The 16,526-nt window shown below is 34.3% G+C and overlaps 1 protein-coding gene across 2 annotated transcripts in view; it reads left to right on the top strand.

Annotated features, from left to right (window-relative positions):
* pcgf3 (polycomb group ring finger 3) overlaps positions 1–16,299 on the top strand; it is a 90,057-nt gene extending 73,758 nt beyond the window's left edge. For both annotated transcript variants that reach the window (XM_088908648.1, XM_088908657.1), the window contains exons 8-10: positions 5,186–5,323; positions 6,618–6,698; positions 7,612–16,299. In XM_088908648.1, the coding sequence (XP_088764774.1) occupies positions 5,186–5,323; positions 6,618–6,698; positions 7,612–7,659 (267 nt within the window). In that variant the 3' untranslated portion in view covers positions 7,660–16,299. The remainder of the gene's footprint in view (positions 1–5,185; positions 5,324–6,617; positions 6,699–7,611) is intronic.
* The last annotated feature ends 227 nt before the right edge of the window (positions 16,300–16,526 follow it).

The following is a 16,526-nucleotide window of genomic DNA, read 5'->3' as shown; positions in this document are numbered from 1 at the left end:
TTTTAAATCATTTTAATACAGGTGCTAAGTAATAGGGAGGAGGCTAATGGTGGTTGATATTTTCAGTTCAATAACCGTTTTACTCTAAAACCCAGATGTGATTAGCCCTGACATGTTCTTGTACACATGCTTCAGTTCTTCTGATTAGGGTTCATGGTATGGTATGATCTGATTAATAATAGTGAATAATAAGGACAATGTTTTAAGTGAATACAGAACAGAAATTAAAATGTAAGTGCCAGTAAGATTAATGACCAGTTTCACATGATTTTTTGCAAACACATTGCATCTTATAGTCAAATATTTGATAAATACATGATCATCTACATATAGTATATTATCATTGTATGAATATGTTTGTGACTATAATTCTAATATATTGTTTCTATTGTATAAGTGTTACATACAGAGTTTAACTTGTTAATAAGCTCCTTTACACCACTATCATAATATTGTGTCCTCTTTATGCAGAATTTTAAATTACTTGTAAAATGTAGGGCTCTTTATCAATCAAAATGTATTTTACAGTGAAAGACTAGAATGATAAAAACACTTAGATTATTTGGAATAATCTCAAGTGTCCTGCCATCTCAATGCATTCATGATAAAAGACTGTACAGTAATTTTCACAGTGGTGTTTCTGCACTTGAGCATCTTTGATACACTTGAGCCTCAACAAAATCAGAATAAACCCCATTTCATAACTCTTAAAATTTAATATTAGTCAACAAGTGTTTTTCTTTTCATATCAGATCAGTCTCTGCCTTCTGTTTCCTGTTCCTGCTTCCTGATTGTCAGTTTTAGGTTTTATCTTAACTTAAATTAAATAAACACCTCTCTTGTATGTGTTGTCTAACAGTGGCATTGCAGTTAAATGAGGTCTAATTTAATTGCCAAATGTTTATTGTGATTTTGTTTTAATAGTGATCTTGTAACTGTAGGTTATGCAGACAGGTAATAAATAAGATATTTCTAAGTGATTTTTGCACCAATCAACCTCTGAATATAACAGCAATAGAGATACAGATGTAAACCTTTCTGTTCCAGTTTTGGAAGGTAGTCAAGAAAAATGATCAGCTTCCACTGCAAATCCCAGTGCTGATGGTGCACCTGAATTAAACATGAATATTCTGAGAAACATGCAGAGATACTGTTTCCAGCAGTTTTGTTTTGCACTGAGGGTCCTGTAAACTGCTAATCATTGTAATAGAAGCCTAATCTTGGAGAATCTTATTTTGCAAATGAAAGTAAGGTACTAGTTATACGAGTTATGTGATAGAGATGCCCCTATGCAACCGTGATGCAAATCATCTCTAGAGATGATAAAGAGTACGCGAAGAAACATTCCATGTGTAAGAAAGTTAACAAAATGAAAATAACAGGACATTATTACTGCTATTGAGACTATAATATACTATATCTATTACATATTTAATTAGAATTATTATTTATTATTATTCTATTATTAGAATTATTAGAAGTGTACTGTGGGTATAAATGTTATTAGTAAACAGTTTTCATACTGCGTGTGAAGTTTTTACCACCAGGGCGTTATTGTCCCCAATGAGGTGCGACATTGATATTTTAACTTGAAAAAAACATCCTACAAAACGACAAGACATTCTGTCTGATTTTTTAAAGATACTAAAGCTTTTTTCAGGATTTGCTCTCAACTCATTTAAGTCTTTGCCCCTGGGGCCCCAGGAAAAACTACTGTTTGACATATGAAGCCAAAGAGAATAACTGCAGGCCAGCTTAAAAGGCCTTCTTTTGTATTTGACTCTGATGCATTTTTTTAACACAGGGACCTGTCTTGCTGCATTAGTGTATCAGGCTTTAAAAATAATCATACAAAACAGGATGGTATGCAACTCTGCTGGAGTAATCAGGTTGGATTACAGTCACGTTCAGTTTCACAGTATACTTAACGTTGTTTGAAAGGTTCACCTCTTGGAACCACAGGCTTTTGAAGCCTTGTCCCCACCCGCAGTGTCATTAAAGTTAACAGAAAAAAAGTGCACTTCAGTGTTTAGGTTTTAAAAGAAAAAATAAACCAAGTTTTAAGTTAGTCTGCTGAAGGCATTTTTACAGTCATTGGGATGGGGGGTCATTACCCATAATGCTCTTGGTGAATACACTTAACATCTTTTGTAGTATTAGCTGCACTAAGCATTAGATGCATATTTCCCCTAATCCCAGCCTTTTAAATTGTTGGAGGCAACACAGGAAGGTTATATTCAGTGCATTCACTAAGGTCACACTGCTTGCCCAGATATGGCTGTAGAGACAGAAGAACTCATGTTAATCCTGAATTTACTGAAAGGCTTGTAGTCCTAATGTGTATAGTGTGGAGCTAACAAATTGATTGGGCTTCTTCCTGTGGTGCATAAGTAACCAGCCCTGGTCCAAAAGGGCTACTGTCCATATAGGTCCAGTGTAGGTCGTGTATGTACCATTTAAATGATCAAGATTTGGAACGTGAGGTTTAGATAAGATCACTTTATTGGCCATATACAATTTCTTGTATTAGGAATTTAACTTTTTGCATATCCCAGCTTGCTCTCCATGAGAGACACAGACAGGGAGAGAAGCTTGGGGTCAGAGTGCAGGGTCAGCCATTTATACGGCGCCCCTGGATTAGCTGGGGTTAAGGGCCTTGCTCAGGGGCCCAACGGAGTAGGATTCCTCTGCCGGTCGCGGTATACGAATCGGCAACCTTCCAGCCACAGGCGCAGATCCTTGGCCACAGAGCCACCACACCACCCCAAGTTTGTATGAATCAGTAAATTAATTGATTCAATCACATCAGGAATAGCGAACTGTGCTCCTTGAAAGATTAAAGGTGTTCATATTTTAATTACAGGTATTAATCTAATTGAACTTAACTAATTAATTAATTGAACTAATTACTAACTTGTGACTATAAAATGAATTGTTCCATATGTAAAGAAATTATTTAAATATGAGGGTTAGCCACCTTTTCTGTAGTGCCTGCTTGAAGTGAAGCAGCAGCTGCCACTTAGAAATCTTGTAAGCATACTATTCCTTTTCAGTTTTCTGTGTGGCTCTTTACAGCTGTCCTAGATCTAATTTTTACACAAGAATCACAGCACAGAGCTTCACATCAAAAGGTCAACCTATCCTGAATCACTAGCTATTAAAACTAATTATCATTAACATAGAATTAAATGCATCCCTTTTGCACATCAGTGACAATATTAAGCTTGAATTAAATACAAGCTACTTATTAATTAAAACACCACACAACCACACTAATTGGGACCAACTCCTGTGCTGTTATGGATACAAGCTTTTGATTAGCAACTTGATCATAAATTGTATTAAATAGTGATATATTCTATAATACACATTTAAATCAAACATTGTATTTAATTACAATTTATTACTTGATTATGTAGGTATTGGTAATTCTGTTATATATAGAATTGTGTTATATCGGTAATTCTGTTATATACAGACACACTAAGCAGATGCTACTTATGTAGTGCTCTACTACTGAACTACATCTATACACCTTCATCAGGAGAGTAAAGCTTTGATTCCTTGATCATGATGTTGAACTGTCCAATGCTGTTAGCATCTGTGAAGAAAGAAGCTTTTCTTTCAATTTGGTGAAGTCAGATTGTGACCTTGTATTTTTATTTAGGTTTTACTTCTTATTTCCATTTTTATTGCTATATTTAACTTTGAATCTAAACTTGGTTAGAAATATTTTTGTCCCTTGCTTCACTCCAAGTCGTACACTTTATTACACAAAAGAAGTTGAGATTCGAGACCATTAGGACTCAATTGTGTTTTTTTTTTGTTCGGCTTGTGACCTAGTAGTATAGTTGCTTTATAGGACTAGTAATTGAATCAGAGAAATGAGAATTCTATAGTAATCACATTCTTTTACATGCACACGCATAAGGTCAGAAGTACCCTTTGCCATCTTTCCTGCTCGAATGGAAACCATTCGTCCCAATTTGATGGTAGTAGCTAAATGTTTTTAAGGATCCTAGCTGCTTCTTAAAGACAGCCAGGGTATCAGCTTTCACAACATGGTTACTACTTCTACTGGTTACTAATACTCTGTCATTGGTGAATTATCTGTTATTTTTAACAGATGCATTTATCCAAAGCAATATACATGAAATAATTGTAAGCATAATTTCAAAAATAAATACATTATGTAGTGCAATAAAAAGTGATATTGTGATTGCTGAAATGGGACATTATTGAAAATGGTTGTCAGACAACCAGGACATAATGTCTTTCAATCCGGTGGTTTAACTAAAATTCTAGTTGATTTAAATTCTGTATTTGAGGCAACTTTTTATATTTGGTTTCAGTTCATAAACAATTGTAACATGTAAAAACTTTTATGTGTAATTAGAATTAGAATAATAATTCTCATTCAGGTGTGTGACTTCAAATATAACCAATTGGACCTCTGCAGAAGGGGAAAATAGAGTGTGTTGTTGAAGGGGAGGGAGATTTATTACATTCATCCCTACCCACGTCTTGTTTATCATAAATTGATCATGTATTGAGAACAGACAAAATGACAAAGAGTGTGTAAAGATCTGTTTGCTCATGTATTTCTTTAAACCAAGGACTGAGTGCAGAAAAGGATAACCAAAATTCTAAACAAGGAAGCAGATCAATTAAAGGCATCAGTGTCAATGATTAAGAGCTGAGTTGGAATGAGAACCAGCAGATTCAAGGCTCCCCCAGGACTGAGGCTTTGAGTTACTGTTTCAAACACAGCTATAACATCCGAGAGGAAATTTAATTTTGTATTTTGTTCAATCAGATCTTGTTCTTCGTCTTCATCTGCAAAATATGAACAATTTTACATTTAACAGTGCCCTTTTTGCTGTTCTTGAAAATAGTAAAAGCAGATTGCCCAATGCAATGGAAAAGGAAAAAGCTGAAAACCAAAGATTTCATGTAGTATAAACTGCAAATTTAAAGCTTTAGAATGACTATGATGTGGCGGGTATCTCGGGTGCTGAAAAGAGAGAGACATAGGTGAAGAGACTAAGAAAGTGATTATGCCAGGATGCTGAGCTGTCACAGTCTTTTGTCACTAGATTAATGCAAGCTGTCTTCAGAGTGTATAATGAGGACTGCGGGAATTCTTATTAACTGTCCCTGCCTGTGTGTTTGCTTTCTCCTGAAGGTAAGCATCTGCTTGGAATGCAACAGCAGTAAGCTACGAGGATTGAAACGCAAGTGGATCCGGTGCTCTGCACAAGCTACCGTCCTACACTTGAAGAAGTTCATAGCCAAAAAGCTCAACCTGGCATCCTTTAACGAGGTAATCCGAAACTGCAACAGCTGAAGGTTTTCCAGCATTCAGTCAGTGTTAACTTTGTGTATATATTTGCTGTTTTCACAGGCACACACATGAAGATTTTGGTGTTTTTTCATCCCAGTCCTCTATGAAGTTCACTATGCCCTATTGTAATTTTTATGAGACACCCCCACACACAAATGTAAAAAAAAGAATCACCATGTTATCTCTTGGAATTTGTAATGTCTTCCTGGAATCTTTTCCTTAAAAAGAAAGACAGTTATGTATTAGGTGATGCAAATCTCCTAGCAGAAAAGTCTGTTTATTATTTGGAAGTCCATAAATGAAAAATTATTAAATTAGAAGAAGCAGTCTTGACTATCAGTAATGAATTCGGATTATTCAGATTAAATACATTTCTACATGGACATACCATTGATGTGATAACATGCAAATACATTCCTTATTTCTATACGTTAACATATCTGCGTATGTTAGATGCTAGATTTTAAACATTTGATTTAGAAGAAGAAAATTAAATTGTGTGGAAAGAACAAACCCTAATTCCATACAAGGATGAGATTACAGGCGTGTACATAAATTCTTGTAGAACACTACGGAAAGTTAAAAATAGTCTGGAAGGCAATGAATGCTAAAAATGTGTGGACTTCTTTTAACACATTTGATGAATTAACAAATCTAACATCAAAAGACGTATAGCCTGATGATACATTATTTAACCAGTAGATGTTGCTGTGACTATGTGAATTTAAAGTAAATCCCAGCTGGAAAGTAATCTTTTTAACATTGAGTGTATTGAAAAATTGCTTAATGGTTGATAACTTGACACATCTGAGTTTGATAAATAGGGCAAAACTGTCGCAGTCACATTTCTTTTGATAAGGTTGTGCCTTATCAAATACCTGGAACCTGTATATTCAAAACATCCAAAAAAGTAAGGGCTATCTTTGGGTATCTGGAAAGAGCACTGTAGATTTGTATGGAAGTAAAAGGAATAAAGGAATGAATTCTCTGTCTGGAATACATATCTTCCATCATAGCTTTATGACTTTAATCGGGTGAATTATATCTAATTTCAGTTTTCATTTTTCTGAAATGTAGTTTTATTTATAAAACATTTTTATTTAGACTCATGAACAGTAAAAAAAAAAAGTAGTTCCATCCTGTCAAAAGGAGTGGTACAGCAGTATAAAGTTTCTCAGGGTCATGCACTGAAATGGGTGCTGTATTTTTTCTGTTTTTCTTATTCACGTTTATTAAAAAGACTGAACCATTTTTTTATCTCTTCCTTTGTCAGCTGGATATTTTATGCAATGAAGAAATCTTGGGCAAGGACCATACGTTGAAATTTGTAGTTGTAACAAGATGGAGATTTAAGGTAATTATGGAAAAAGGTTAAAAACAAAACCAACAGGATATATTGTTTTGGATATTAATGTAGAGATGTAAATATAAAAAAAATCTTCATGCAGCATGCATTAGTCCTTAATGTCAACCACCTACGATGGTTAAACATGTTAGATGTAACCATAAAAAAAACGTTTGTCTGCTCTGTAAGAGTTCCCGTGAAAAGCAATGTGTGCTCTTTGAAATTCATTACAAATATCTTTTATTTGAAGTATTGTTCTTCACTGATATTCATTGAACGTACCCTTCAGAAATGTCAGTTATTGGAGGGTTCTTGCAGTGATGATTTTCTTGACCTAATCCAATCTGTTTTCGTGTTTGTCTGGCTTAGAGATTGCAGTTGAATATCGTTGAAATTTCTTCATAACACATTTAAGAAGTAATCTGTATTTTCTCCAAGACACTTGCACTTTTTAGTATTATTCCATAAATGTTCTGGTAACTGTTCTCAAATAATGCTTTATTAAATCTGTTCTTGGTTAAACTTAATATCAAAAATCAAATATGCTATGTCCAAGATGGTTAATAAGCCCATCTTCTCAAGTTCGATTAGGCCAAATGAAAAAGATCCGCCAAAAAATGCTGGTTTTGAATGATAAAATATTCAGGTTTTGCAAATTAAAATGGGAAGTAGTGCAGTTCAGTCACTTGAAGAAACACTTCCTTAGCTGTTATCTGAAATGGCCGTGCTCAACATTTGAATGTGACCAAATAATGTTGACAACTTCTGATTACAAAGATTTAATAATTTAATGGTAAAATGAAGCATAAAAAATGCCATTCTTCTCTTGAATACATACAATGAATCTGAGGTTTTTCTTATATTAAGTAATGCAGTGATAAAAATACTGTTAACTGGACTTTCCTCTCTATTTTCTTTGCAGAAGTCCCCCCTTCTCCTGCATTACAGACCTAAAATGGATTTGCTGTAGGACAGAGCGGTTGTTTTGGCCCACTGGCCCAGGACTGTGCAGCATTTTACTTATGCAGAGACTATCACCCAGCACAAAGTGCACCAAAAAAAAACTCACATAACACAAACCAGCAAGCCACAAACGCAGGAACTGATACTGTAACTTTGTGGGGGGGGGGAGAAACAACCTTTCTTTGTCCGCTATGTCCTAGATATGTGAAATATTTGAAGAAAGCATATATTTATACTTTTGTACAGAAGAGAGATTGGAAAAGGCACCAAGACACTACTGGTACACAGTTTACACAAGAAAAAAAAGGTTTCGTACTTCAGGACATCAATCCTTTTTGTTGCAAACGTTTTGAAAGGTAATTTGGGGCAGAAGAGGTTTTTTTAACAACACATTTTCTTTCAGGTTACACTTTATATGTCTTGGGAGCACAGAAAGTATATATAGTTATATATGAAATAATTTCTAAACTGTTTATTGAGTTGTATATTGTCTCCAAACATTTTTTGTTAATTTTCTTACTTTTGAGTCAATTGTGAATAGACTGAATTTAATATTTTTGTGTAGTTATTTATGTTCTATATACAAGTCTTGTATATAAAAGTCCTTAGAAATGTTTTGAGCGAACTCTAGGCATGGTTTCAGAAAGTGCTATAATTGGGGCTACCATTGTGTTGTAAAACTCCAGTATAAGAACAACAGACTTTGGTATAAAAAACACACCAGCTTCTTATATTAGTACATTTATGGTCTCCTTTCATTTACAACCTTTTGTATCGTATTATGTTCCTTTCCTAACAAAAAACTTACCACTGGTCTTTATTGGCAAAAGGCAAAACAAAATTATTTTCCTTGAAAACGTCAGTGCAAATATGGAATTGCTCAATGCTTCATCAACATTATGGGAGCAATACGTTTTGGAAACATCTGGTGAATAGAAACTGTTTTTGAAGTACATTCAAAACTGGGCTGAACTGGGAGGTCAGCTGCTAAATATGGGATAGCATTGATCTGCACAGAAATCTTGATTTTCAGTAGGCTTCGTTCAACTGAGTTTAGATATCGCAGTAAACCTGAAGTAGATTCTTTGTATTTCTTTAGAAGACTAAGAAACAGGCACTCGAATGGTCCAGATCCCATGTCATATGTAATCTATTTGAAATTGCTTAAAGTTGAAGAAAGATGTAAAATTGACGTTTTTTTTATGTAATTAAGAAATGTGGGTAAGTTTTAAAAGTTAGTGAAAGCCCCAAAGAAAACCTTAATGTCTCGGTAATTTATATACAATGCGTGCCCAGTTTAGAATTCTGAAAAAGCTTAGGAGATGTGTATTTAGTACTTGTTGTACAGTCACACAACAGATAAAATATGCACTTTGTTGTTTCCGTCCTCTTGACTCAACCATAAATGCCATAGGTGACACGAGACCTTATCATGTCACTTCACGGTGTGTTATTGTCAGGAATAGAAGATTCATATCCAAGGACAAAGTTAGAAATTCTCAGAGCAGTCATCTCCTAACCCACCAGTGAATGTATTTTCCCCAAACAGTTTTCTTTTACCATGAACGGTTTCCAAGCTTATTGCCACCTACATTGCCAAATGCACAGCCTAATCCATAGGGTTTTTTGCTTGGCTTCTCTGTTTTGTGTGGCAGGCTGTTTGAATTTACATACTGAATTAATAGTTTAAATCAGATCTTCTGAAAGGTATTTGTAAATGTTTGATTTAATAGCAAATAACTTACTGTTTTAATACAAGCATAACCTAAGAAAGATGAAAGCCACCATTTTTATATCAAAAATTGCTTTGAATAAACCATGAAGGTTAAATTCATTTTGTGCTAACAGTGAACTATTTGGTACAAAGCCATGAAAAGCTACAACATAGGTAAAATAGTTTCATTTTCATATATATATAATGACAGAACAGTGTTAAGTGCTATTTTTAATAGTGCATACAAAATACTGATTTTGTGATTTATTTTGTTTGATAGTCTAGTAGCCCAGAAATTAAACAAAAATCTACGGTTGATATAAGGATATTTTAAAAATGTTTAATATTTAGTGACCTGTGTTTAATATTCAAAGTATGATATTTAACAGCTTCCTAGTGAGAAATCTAAGAAGATTACTGTAAGATGATGTTTTCCATCTTGTAATCTGAATAGTGTTCTGATATCTACAGTAAAGCAAGCAAAAATGTATTTGAAGTACAGATTTTTGCTGCACTGCACCAAATTAATGATTAGTGATTTCTGTTTTTAATTGTTTAGGAGTAATGGTGCAGAAGAAAGAAAAAATATGAAGGCAGATAACCAATCTTTTTGCCCTATTTCATAATATAAAAAATTTGCACGGGATCACATCACCAAGTGCAGTACTAATAAAACTGAAGGTGGTGGGGGGGTTGACTTCCTCTCCTTTCTCATTTGATAATGTTTTTATAGAAATTTCCTTTTGTATAAAATAAAACACACATTCAGTTGCAGCCTGTAATTCTGCTAAGCAAATTTTGATATCAAAATGTTTTGGTTGGAAATTCAGGAGAAGAATTTGATGTTTTTATACATTAGTAAGAAAATAACCTCTAATTGACAGGTCGCTTATGGTCATGAATCTGCCCTCTGAACTGTCTTTTAATACAGAATTACTTTTTTGCAAAACCAATGTTTCTAACTTTTTTTCTATAGAAAGTCTGATAAGTGCTTATTGGTTTTGCATCCTAATGTACATTTAAGAGGGCTAATTTTCCACCTCAAACTATCTGAAAGAATGGTGGATAATTCAGACCACAAATGGGTACGTTGCCTTCATTCTATTGATCTGGTGCTGTCTTGAGTGCAGTTTAATGGGTGGGCAGTTAATTCAGTATAAAAATGGCTAGTCCATAAATTTTTATTTAAATGGTCATTGATCAAAAGTCTGCCATTTTTTTTTATTTGAAATTTAAAATCGCCAATTATTTTTGTTCTACCCACCCAACCTGAAATGGAAATTTGTGTGTTTTTCATGTCTCGGCTAGCAGCTAAGAACCCCGCAGTAGCACACGGGAGAATGGGGAAGTGCAGACATGTTTCTCAAACCCGCCCACTTTCAAACCATTCATCTTTTAACATGTCACATGCCAATGCCCTCATTGACAGCACTATAGGCCTGCAAGCATCTGGGAAGCTGCAGGGGTAGGTGAGAGCTGAACAACTCGATCTTTGATGGCACTCAGGTGCTTGTATGGTGCTGACTGGGGAATCGTGGGCATCATAGGCAGTCAAATTACAGGTTTAAACCCACAATCATAGCACACAGCCTTCACTAAGGCAAATTCCATTACTAGTTGAAGTCAGCAATGCTTTAATTTTTTTAGCATAATCCACTGACATTACTCCATGCTTCCCTTGCCCTTTGTCTTTTGCCTTTAGCCATACAAAAGCAAAGCTATTGTGTCATGCCAATAGGCTTTTTGTATACGTAAACAAACTAGCAGCTTTATGTATGATAGAATCTGCTTTAATTTTTAATGTCTGAAGCTTGAAAACAGTATTTTACATTTACGTTCTTATGATTACTTACTTCATGTACATGTAAACCTTTTGGATTCTGAGCAATGAAATGGCTGCAGTGTGAAAATTGAGTATTTTAAAAATGTTATGAGCCAGACATCACTTAATTCTTGTGGATCTATAAGATCAGTATCAATTACTTTTTTAAAACTGGTGTAATTAGACAAAGGCTTTTATTACTTTATTTTGGTTTAATTTTTTCAATGTGTGTTTTGTATTTGGAGGTAAATGTTCAGGAATTCAATGGTGCGAGTTCTGGAACAGAGTTTCTGTAAGCCTAAAGATGGATAAGCTCTGCCATTGTGAATGGTGGTAGTATTTTGTCTCGGCACTGGAACTGATTATGGTGCTAACATTTTATACTGTAAACTATGGTGCAAATCAGTTTCCAATGCAAAGTACTGCGGCTTTTACCAGCTCATTGTATAAAGAACATGAACAATACACTTTTTTATAACTTTCAGTTAAGACCCGACTAAGAACTGACAAGCAATTTTTAAAAAAAAAAAACATTTACTATTGTTGTAGCTCTCATTTCAACAAAAAAAATGGTAAATGTCTGAATGCATACAGTATTTTAATGCAGAAAGCAAAATATAGTCAGCTCATGTCAACATTAGTATTTATTTGTGATCGAGTTGTTTGTAGTTTGTCCTCTTTTGAGAGAACATATCCTGACCATGCAGTATCAGTCAATGTATGTAACGTTTTTTTTAGCACACTTTTTCTTTCCACTGACAAATTTCCAGCATTTTTCACAGGCCCTCTAGTCTACCTCAGTGGATCTTTTGGACATCATGTTCTCTGGCCTTATGGTTGTTGTTTTGATTTGTGAAGAACTTATTAAGCTCTTGAAACCAGTCATTCAGAGATGTGATGGTGTACCAATAGAACTCTTGAATGTTAATAGGGGTGGAAGGTAACTTGTCTTTTTTTTCACCTCAGGCATTACAATACATGTTAAAGGATGATTTTTTTGTAGTTTAATGCATAATGATGTTGAGACAGTCAAAAGAATGACTCCACTAAACCTTTTCATAAAAAAAGCATTAAGTGCAATTAGCACTGTCCAGAATTATAAAGGTACTCCTGTACTCTGCTTGAAGTCTGTCACTTACATTTGCTAAGGGGGAACTAAAGAGTCTTGGTGGTATCAACCTTTTGCTGAGACATTAAAGATAGGCTGCATCTTGACATTGAATTGACAAGGAGACATTTATGTGATCAAGATGTATAAATTTCCAACCTTTTAGTGTTAGTGCTTTTGCAGTGAGAATCAAATGGAGCTGAAGATGTGCTCATAAAGCTGGTTTTAATCTACAGTACACTAGTACACTGTTACTTTGGTTTTTATTCTGTAATTATTCTACCTATCAGGGTTGATATCTGTGTCGTAGATGTTTCCAAAAAGTTACAAAAACCTCGTCCCAGTTTGGTGATCCACACAGCACCAATTAAATATTTACATTAATGTATATTGTGTTTAATACAGTACACTAAGTCCCTCACGTATTATTAACTTGAAGATGTGATTTTTAAATTCGGTGTACACCAGTACAGATTTTGAAATCTGTTGTTGGTTGTCTTGAAACCCCAATTAGCAGGGATTACATGCCTTATTAGTATACACTTGTATATTTATATACAGTGTTTTCCTAGAAGCTGCTTTCTGTTGTTCTCTTAATTGGGAGGTACATAATTGCTTCATGTGAATTAGAAAGATCTTTGTTTTATTTGTAGTGTGATCCAGAGTTTGATGTGTTTTTAATAGGGTATTAAATGTCGGCTTGTTAAATTGACCTGACTGATAAATTTGTGGACTAAACAGCTTTACAGTGCTTTCTTTGAGTACAGGTATTGAGAGGGGTCATATGCCAATAGGTGGGACTGTTTAGTAGGACTGTCTTTCCCCTCTTTTTTCGGCATTTTAACGTATTGTCAGTGATTGAATTTGGATATCTGACTCTACAATTTTTAGAATGCCGTTCTTTTAAATGTCATTTGAGTACAGCAGGAGTTTTTTTCAAAGAGGTTTCTGCTTGTTTTATATGGTTGTCAACAGAGAAAAGTTGCATCATTTGAAGTAAATAACAGAAAAGGGGTCTGTTATTTCAAATTTAGTTTGCCTGTTTCAAGAATTGAAATATTAAAAAATAATACCGATCTTAATCCTGTTAGAAAACATTTGTTTTTCTTACCAATTAATGGTAACGCAACTGAGATTAATATTACAATTTAATGAAAGAGTAAATTTTGCATTTAGAGGTGCAGTTGTTCTCAGTACAGCCCCCCAGAAACAATTGCTAAAAACTTTTAAAAAATTGTAATCTACATCTAATGCTTTCTGCTGATAGCCCTTAGTCTGTGCTCAGTGATATGGTTTCAGGATGGACTCTTGAATTTTGTAGGATACTGTAATGCAATTTTACCTAATTTTTCAGTGTCTGCCAATAGCAGTCCCAAAGGCACATGTGTAGCTCTAACTGAATCTACTCCAGTAAAACGTATGTTTGGTGGGTGTGTTTAAGTCATTTCTCAAAAGGAACGTAAATAGCAAGAAAGAAATACGGGGCTATAAAAAAGTAGCTGGAGACAATAAAATTATGGCCTGCCAAAGTCCAGTAAGTTATCTGTATGCTTATGTCTAATAGTTTACCAGTTTTATAAAAAATATTCATACTCTGGTCATACCATTATTGTAACAGAAATAGGTCTTGACAGGCCTAAAAATTGAAATGTACATCAGCTTTTTTAAATGATAGAGTGGGAAATGAAGCTTGTCAGAATCTAAAGATGGTTTTGTTCAGCTAGTACATGGGTGCCCAGACTTTGACACGGGATCTACATTTTCTACAGTAATATCAGTGCATTCTACCGGCATAGTCTACCTCCTACCCCATAGATAAATATTTAACAGGTTATGTTATATAGGTACAGTAATATCTGTAGATAAAAAGTGTAAGAATGTAAGAAAACACACCTGCACACTTATTTATACAAAGTCTTAAGAAATGTCCTTATTGTCACATTTTTGTCCCCTTTCAACTATATTGAGACTGATCAGGTGCACGATACTATTATTAATTTAGCCTAGAAATACATTTTTACCTTTTCAATGGTTACCTTTCATAGTTTGATTTTAACAGAAATTTCACGCACACCTCTCGTTAACAATTTTGAAATGCTTTCTGTTTCCTTTCACTACGCTTGTATGTCAAATAAAACGTGCACGTTTTAACTGGTCATCTTAAAATGCATTCCCCCCACTCATTTTCAAAGTTTCTGTTTTTTTCATACTGATTACAGCACTCATTTTAGGACCCCATCCTCAAGATATATAAAATGCAAGAACAGTCTAATACATGTAAACTCCTAATTATTTGAAAATTTCAAGTACCTCTGCTCTCTTCTATGATTTCAAGACACTACCTTGGGACTGGGTAACACTTAAAAATAACATTTTGGCATCTGGCCCCAAGCATATTTGCCCCTTCCATCATATTAAACCTCATTAATTTCTCCAGGCTAATCCCCCTCCTGCCAGCCACATAAATGCTCAGGCTCCTGCCAATCTTTACAATATTATTGAGAATTACTATTGTTTCTATAAATTAGTTTCTGATCGATGTCTTGGGCACCCCTGGGCTAGTAAAATAGCTGGTGTATCAAAGTTAAATTGGATCTGTAGTTTTTCAAAATCTTGTATTTATTGATATGACAACATAATGACAAAAATATGAGTAGTAACTGTAGTGATAAACTAATTTTTAAAAGTAGTAGTGATACAGTATGTACGAAGCATTAAAACCTTCAAAAGAGTGATAGTATTTGGAAGTCTTGCAGAGATTCGACAGTAGAGAGGTGCTTTAATTATCAATACGCAAATCTGCCAAAAAATCTCAAATGGAAAAAAAGCATAGTTCCTAAAATAACATTGAGGCAACTAATGTACAATGGACAACATAATTGCAGCTGTTTGTAATGCAAATGTAAAAAGCCGCAGTAGCCAACCTTTCACGCTGGTGAGTTCCTCGTAGCCAGAACTGCCATCATCTGTTTTGTAGCCTGAAAAAGAAAAGGTTGTACTGCAAGGGTTTTTTTGTTCAGTAGCTGAGCCATTTCAGTATGAGGGCAAAGCTCTATGGTTCTTAAGAATTCACAGCTTTGTGGATATCAGAGTTTCAGGTGTAGTCATTTATATTTCTTATCCTGGCTAAATATGACTATAACCATAGGTATGGAATCTTGGGGTTTCTTGCACGAAAAGAATTCTATAAAACTAAATGATGTACTTTTAACACTTTCCCCTTCCTAGCATTATGCTGTGTGCTCTGCTTTTTTTCATTCATTTTATTGTTGTGGAATGTGATTATGTTTGCATTATTGTTCTCTGTGTGCAACATACACTTTAAAATGTGCTCCTTTTGGGAACAAGGTCTTAAAATTACTTTAATGTGGCAATGTTCAGTAGGCTATATTTTTTGAAAAAAGAAATGTGCAATATACGTGTCTCAGATGGTTCAAAATCCCAACCTGGAACTCAAGGTTTCTCCTATTTTCCTGTCATTTTCTCAGGTTTCCGATTTCCTTCTCAGTAACCTATCAAGTTGACTGGGAATATCAGATCACACTAATGCAGACTTAAGCAAAATGGTGGAGGTTTTATGGTTTTTATTTTATTCTTGTTCTCAATGTTTTGTGATACATGTGTTGAGATTTGATTTACAACATGGGCACTTAGCTTGGTGTCTTTTTCTTTGTTGTTTATTTTTTAAATATAATTATTTATTGCACATGTAATAAAACTTTGTTTTCATTGCCATGTCAAAGCAGTTGGGAGTTGAAGCTCAGTCAAGTTAGAGAACTGGGCTTGTTTTTCTGCCACACATTATTAAGGAAGCATTTTGTTGAAAAATTCAGAGTGTGTATTTCATTAATAAATGCCTTTAAGTAGCCTTTTACTGTATGTGTTTTATCCCTCAGTCAGCGCTTGAGTACTGTTTGCATACTGCTCACAAAATGCTTGTTGATTGTCCATAAGCTTCAATTATACACTTTTTTTCCTTTCACAATAAAATTGACTCAAATTATATAATTGTAATCACTATATATATTCTATCTTCTTGTCAATTATTTTATATCTTTCTTCATATTTTATATTCATAATTTATCTTTCATGTGATCTTAATGCTTGCACTATTTTTACATTATCCATAATGTTTTGCCATAAAAATATTCATAACCTTCCTATGGTGTCCTATTGTGTGAAATTAGAAAATGATGCATATACATTTTTTAAACTTAAGTTTACTAAAAG

Source organism: Atractosteus spatula, chromosome 1 (assembly GCF_055471065.1).
Source record: "Atractosteus spatula isolate fAtrSpa1 chromosome 1, fAtrSpa1.hap1, whole genome shotgun sequence".
Classification (NCBI taxonomy): Eukaryota; Metazoa; Chordata; class Actinopteri; order Semionotiformes; family Lepisosteidae; genus Atractosteus; species Atractosteus spatula.
Note: the sequence above shows the minus strand (reverse complement) of the source record. Positions and strands in the feature narration are given on the sequence as shown.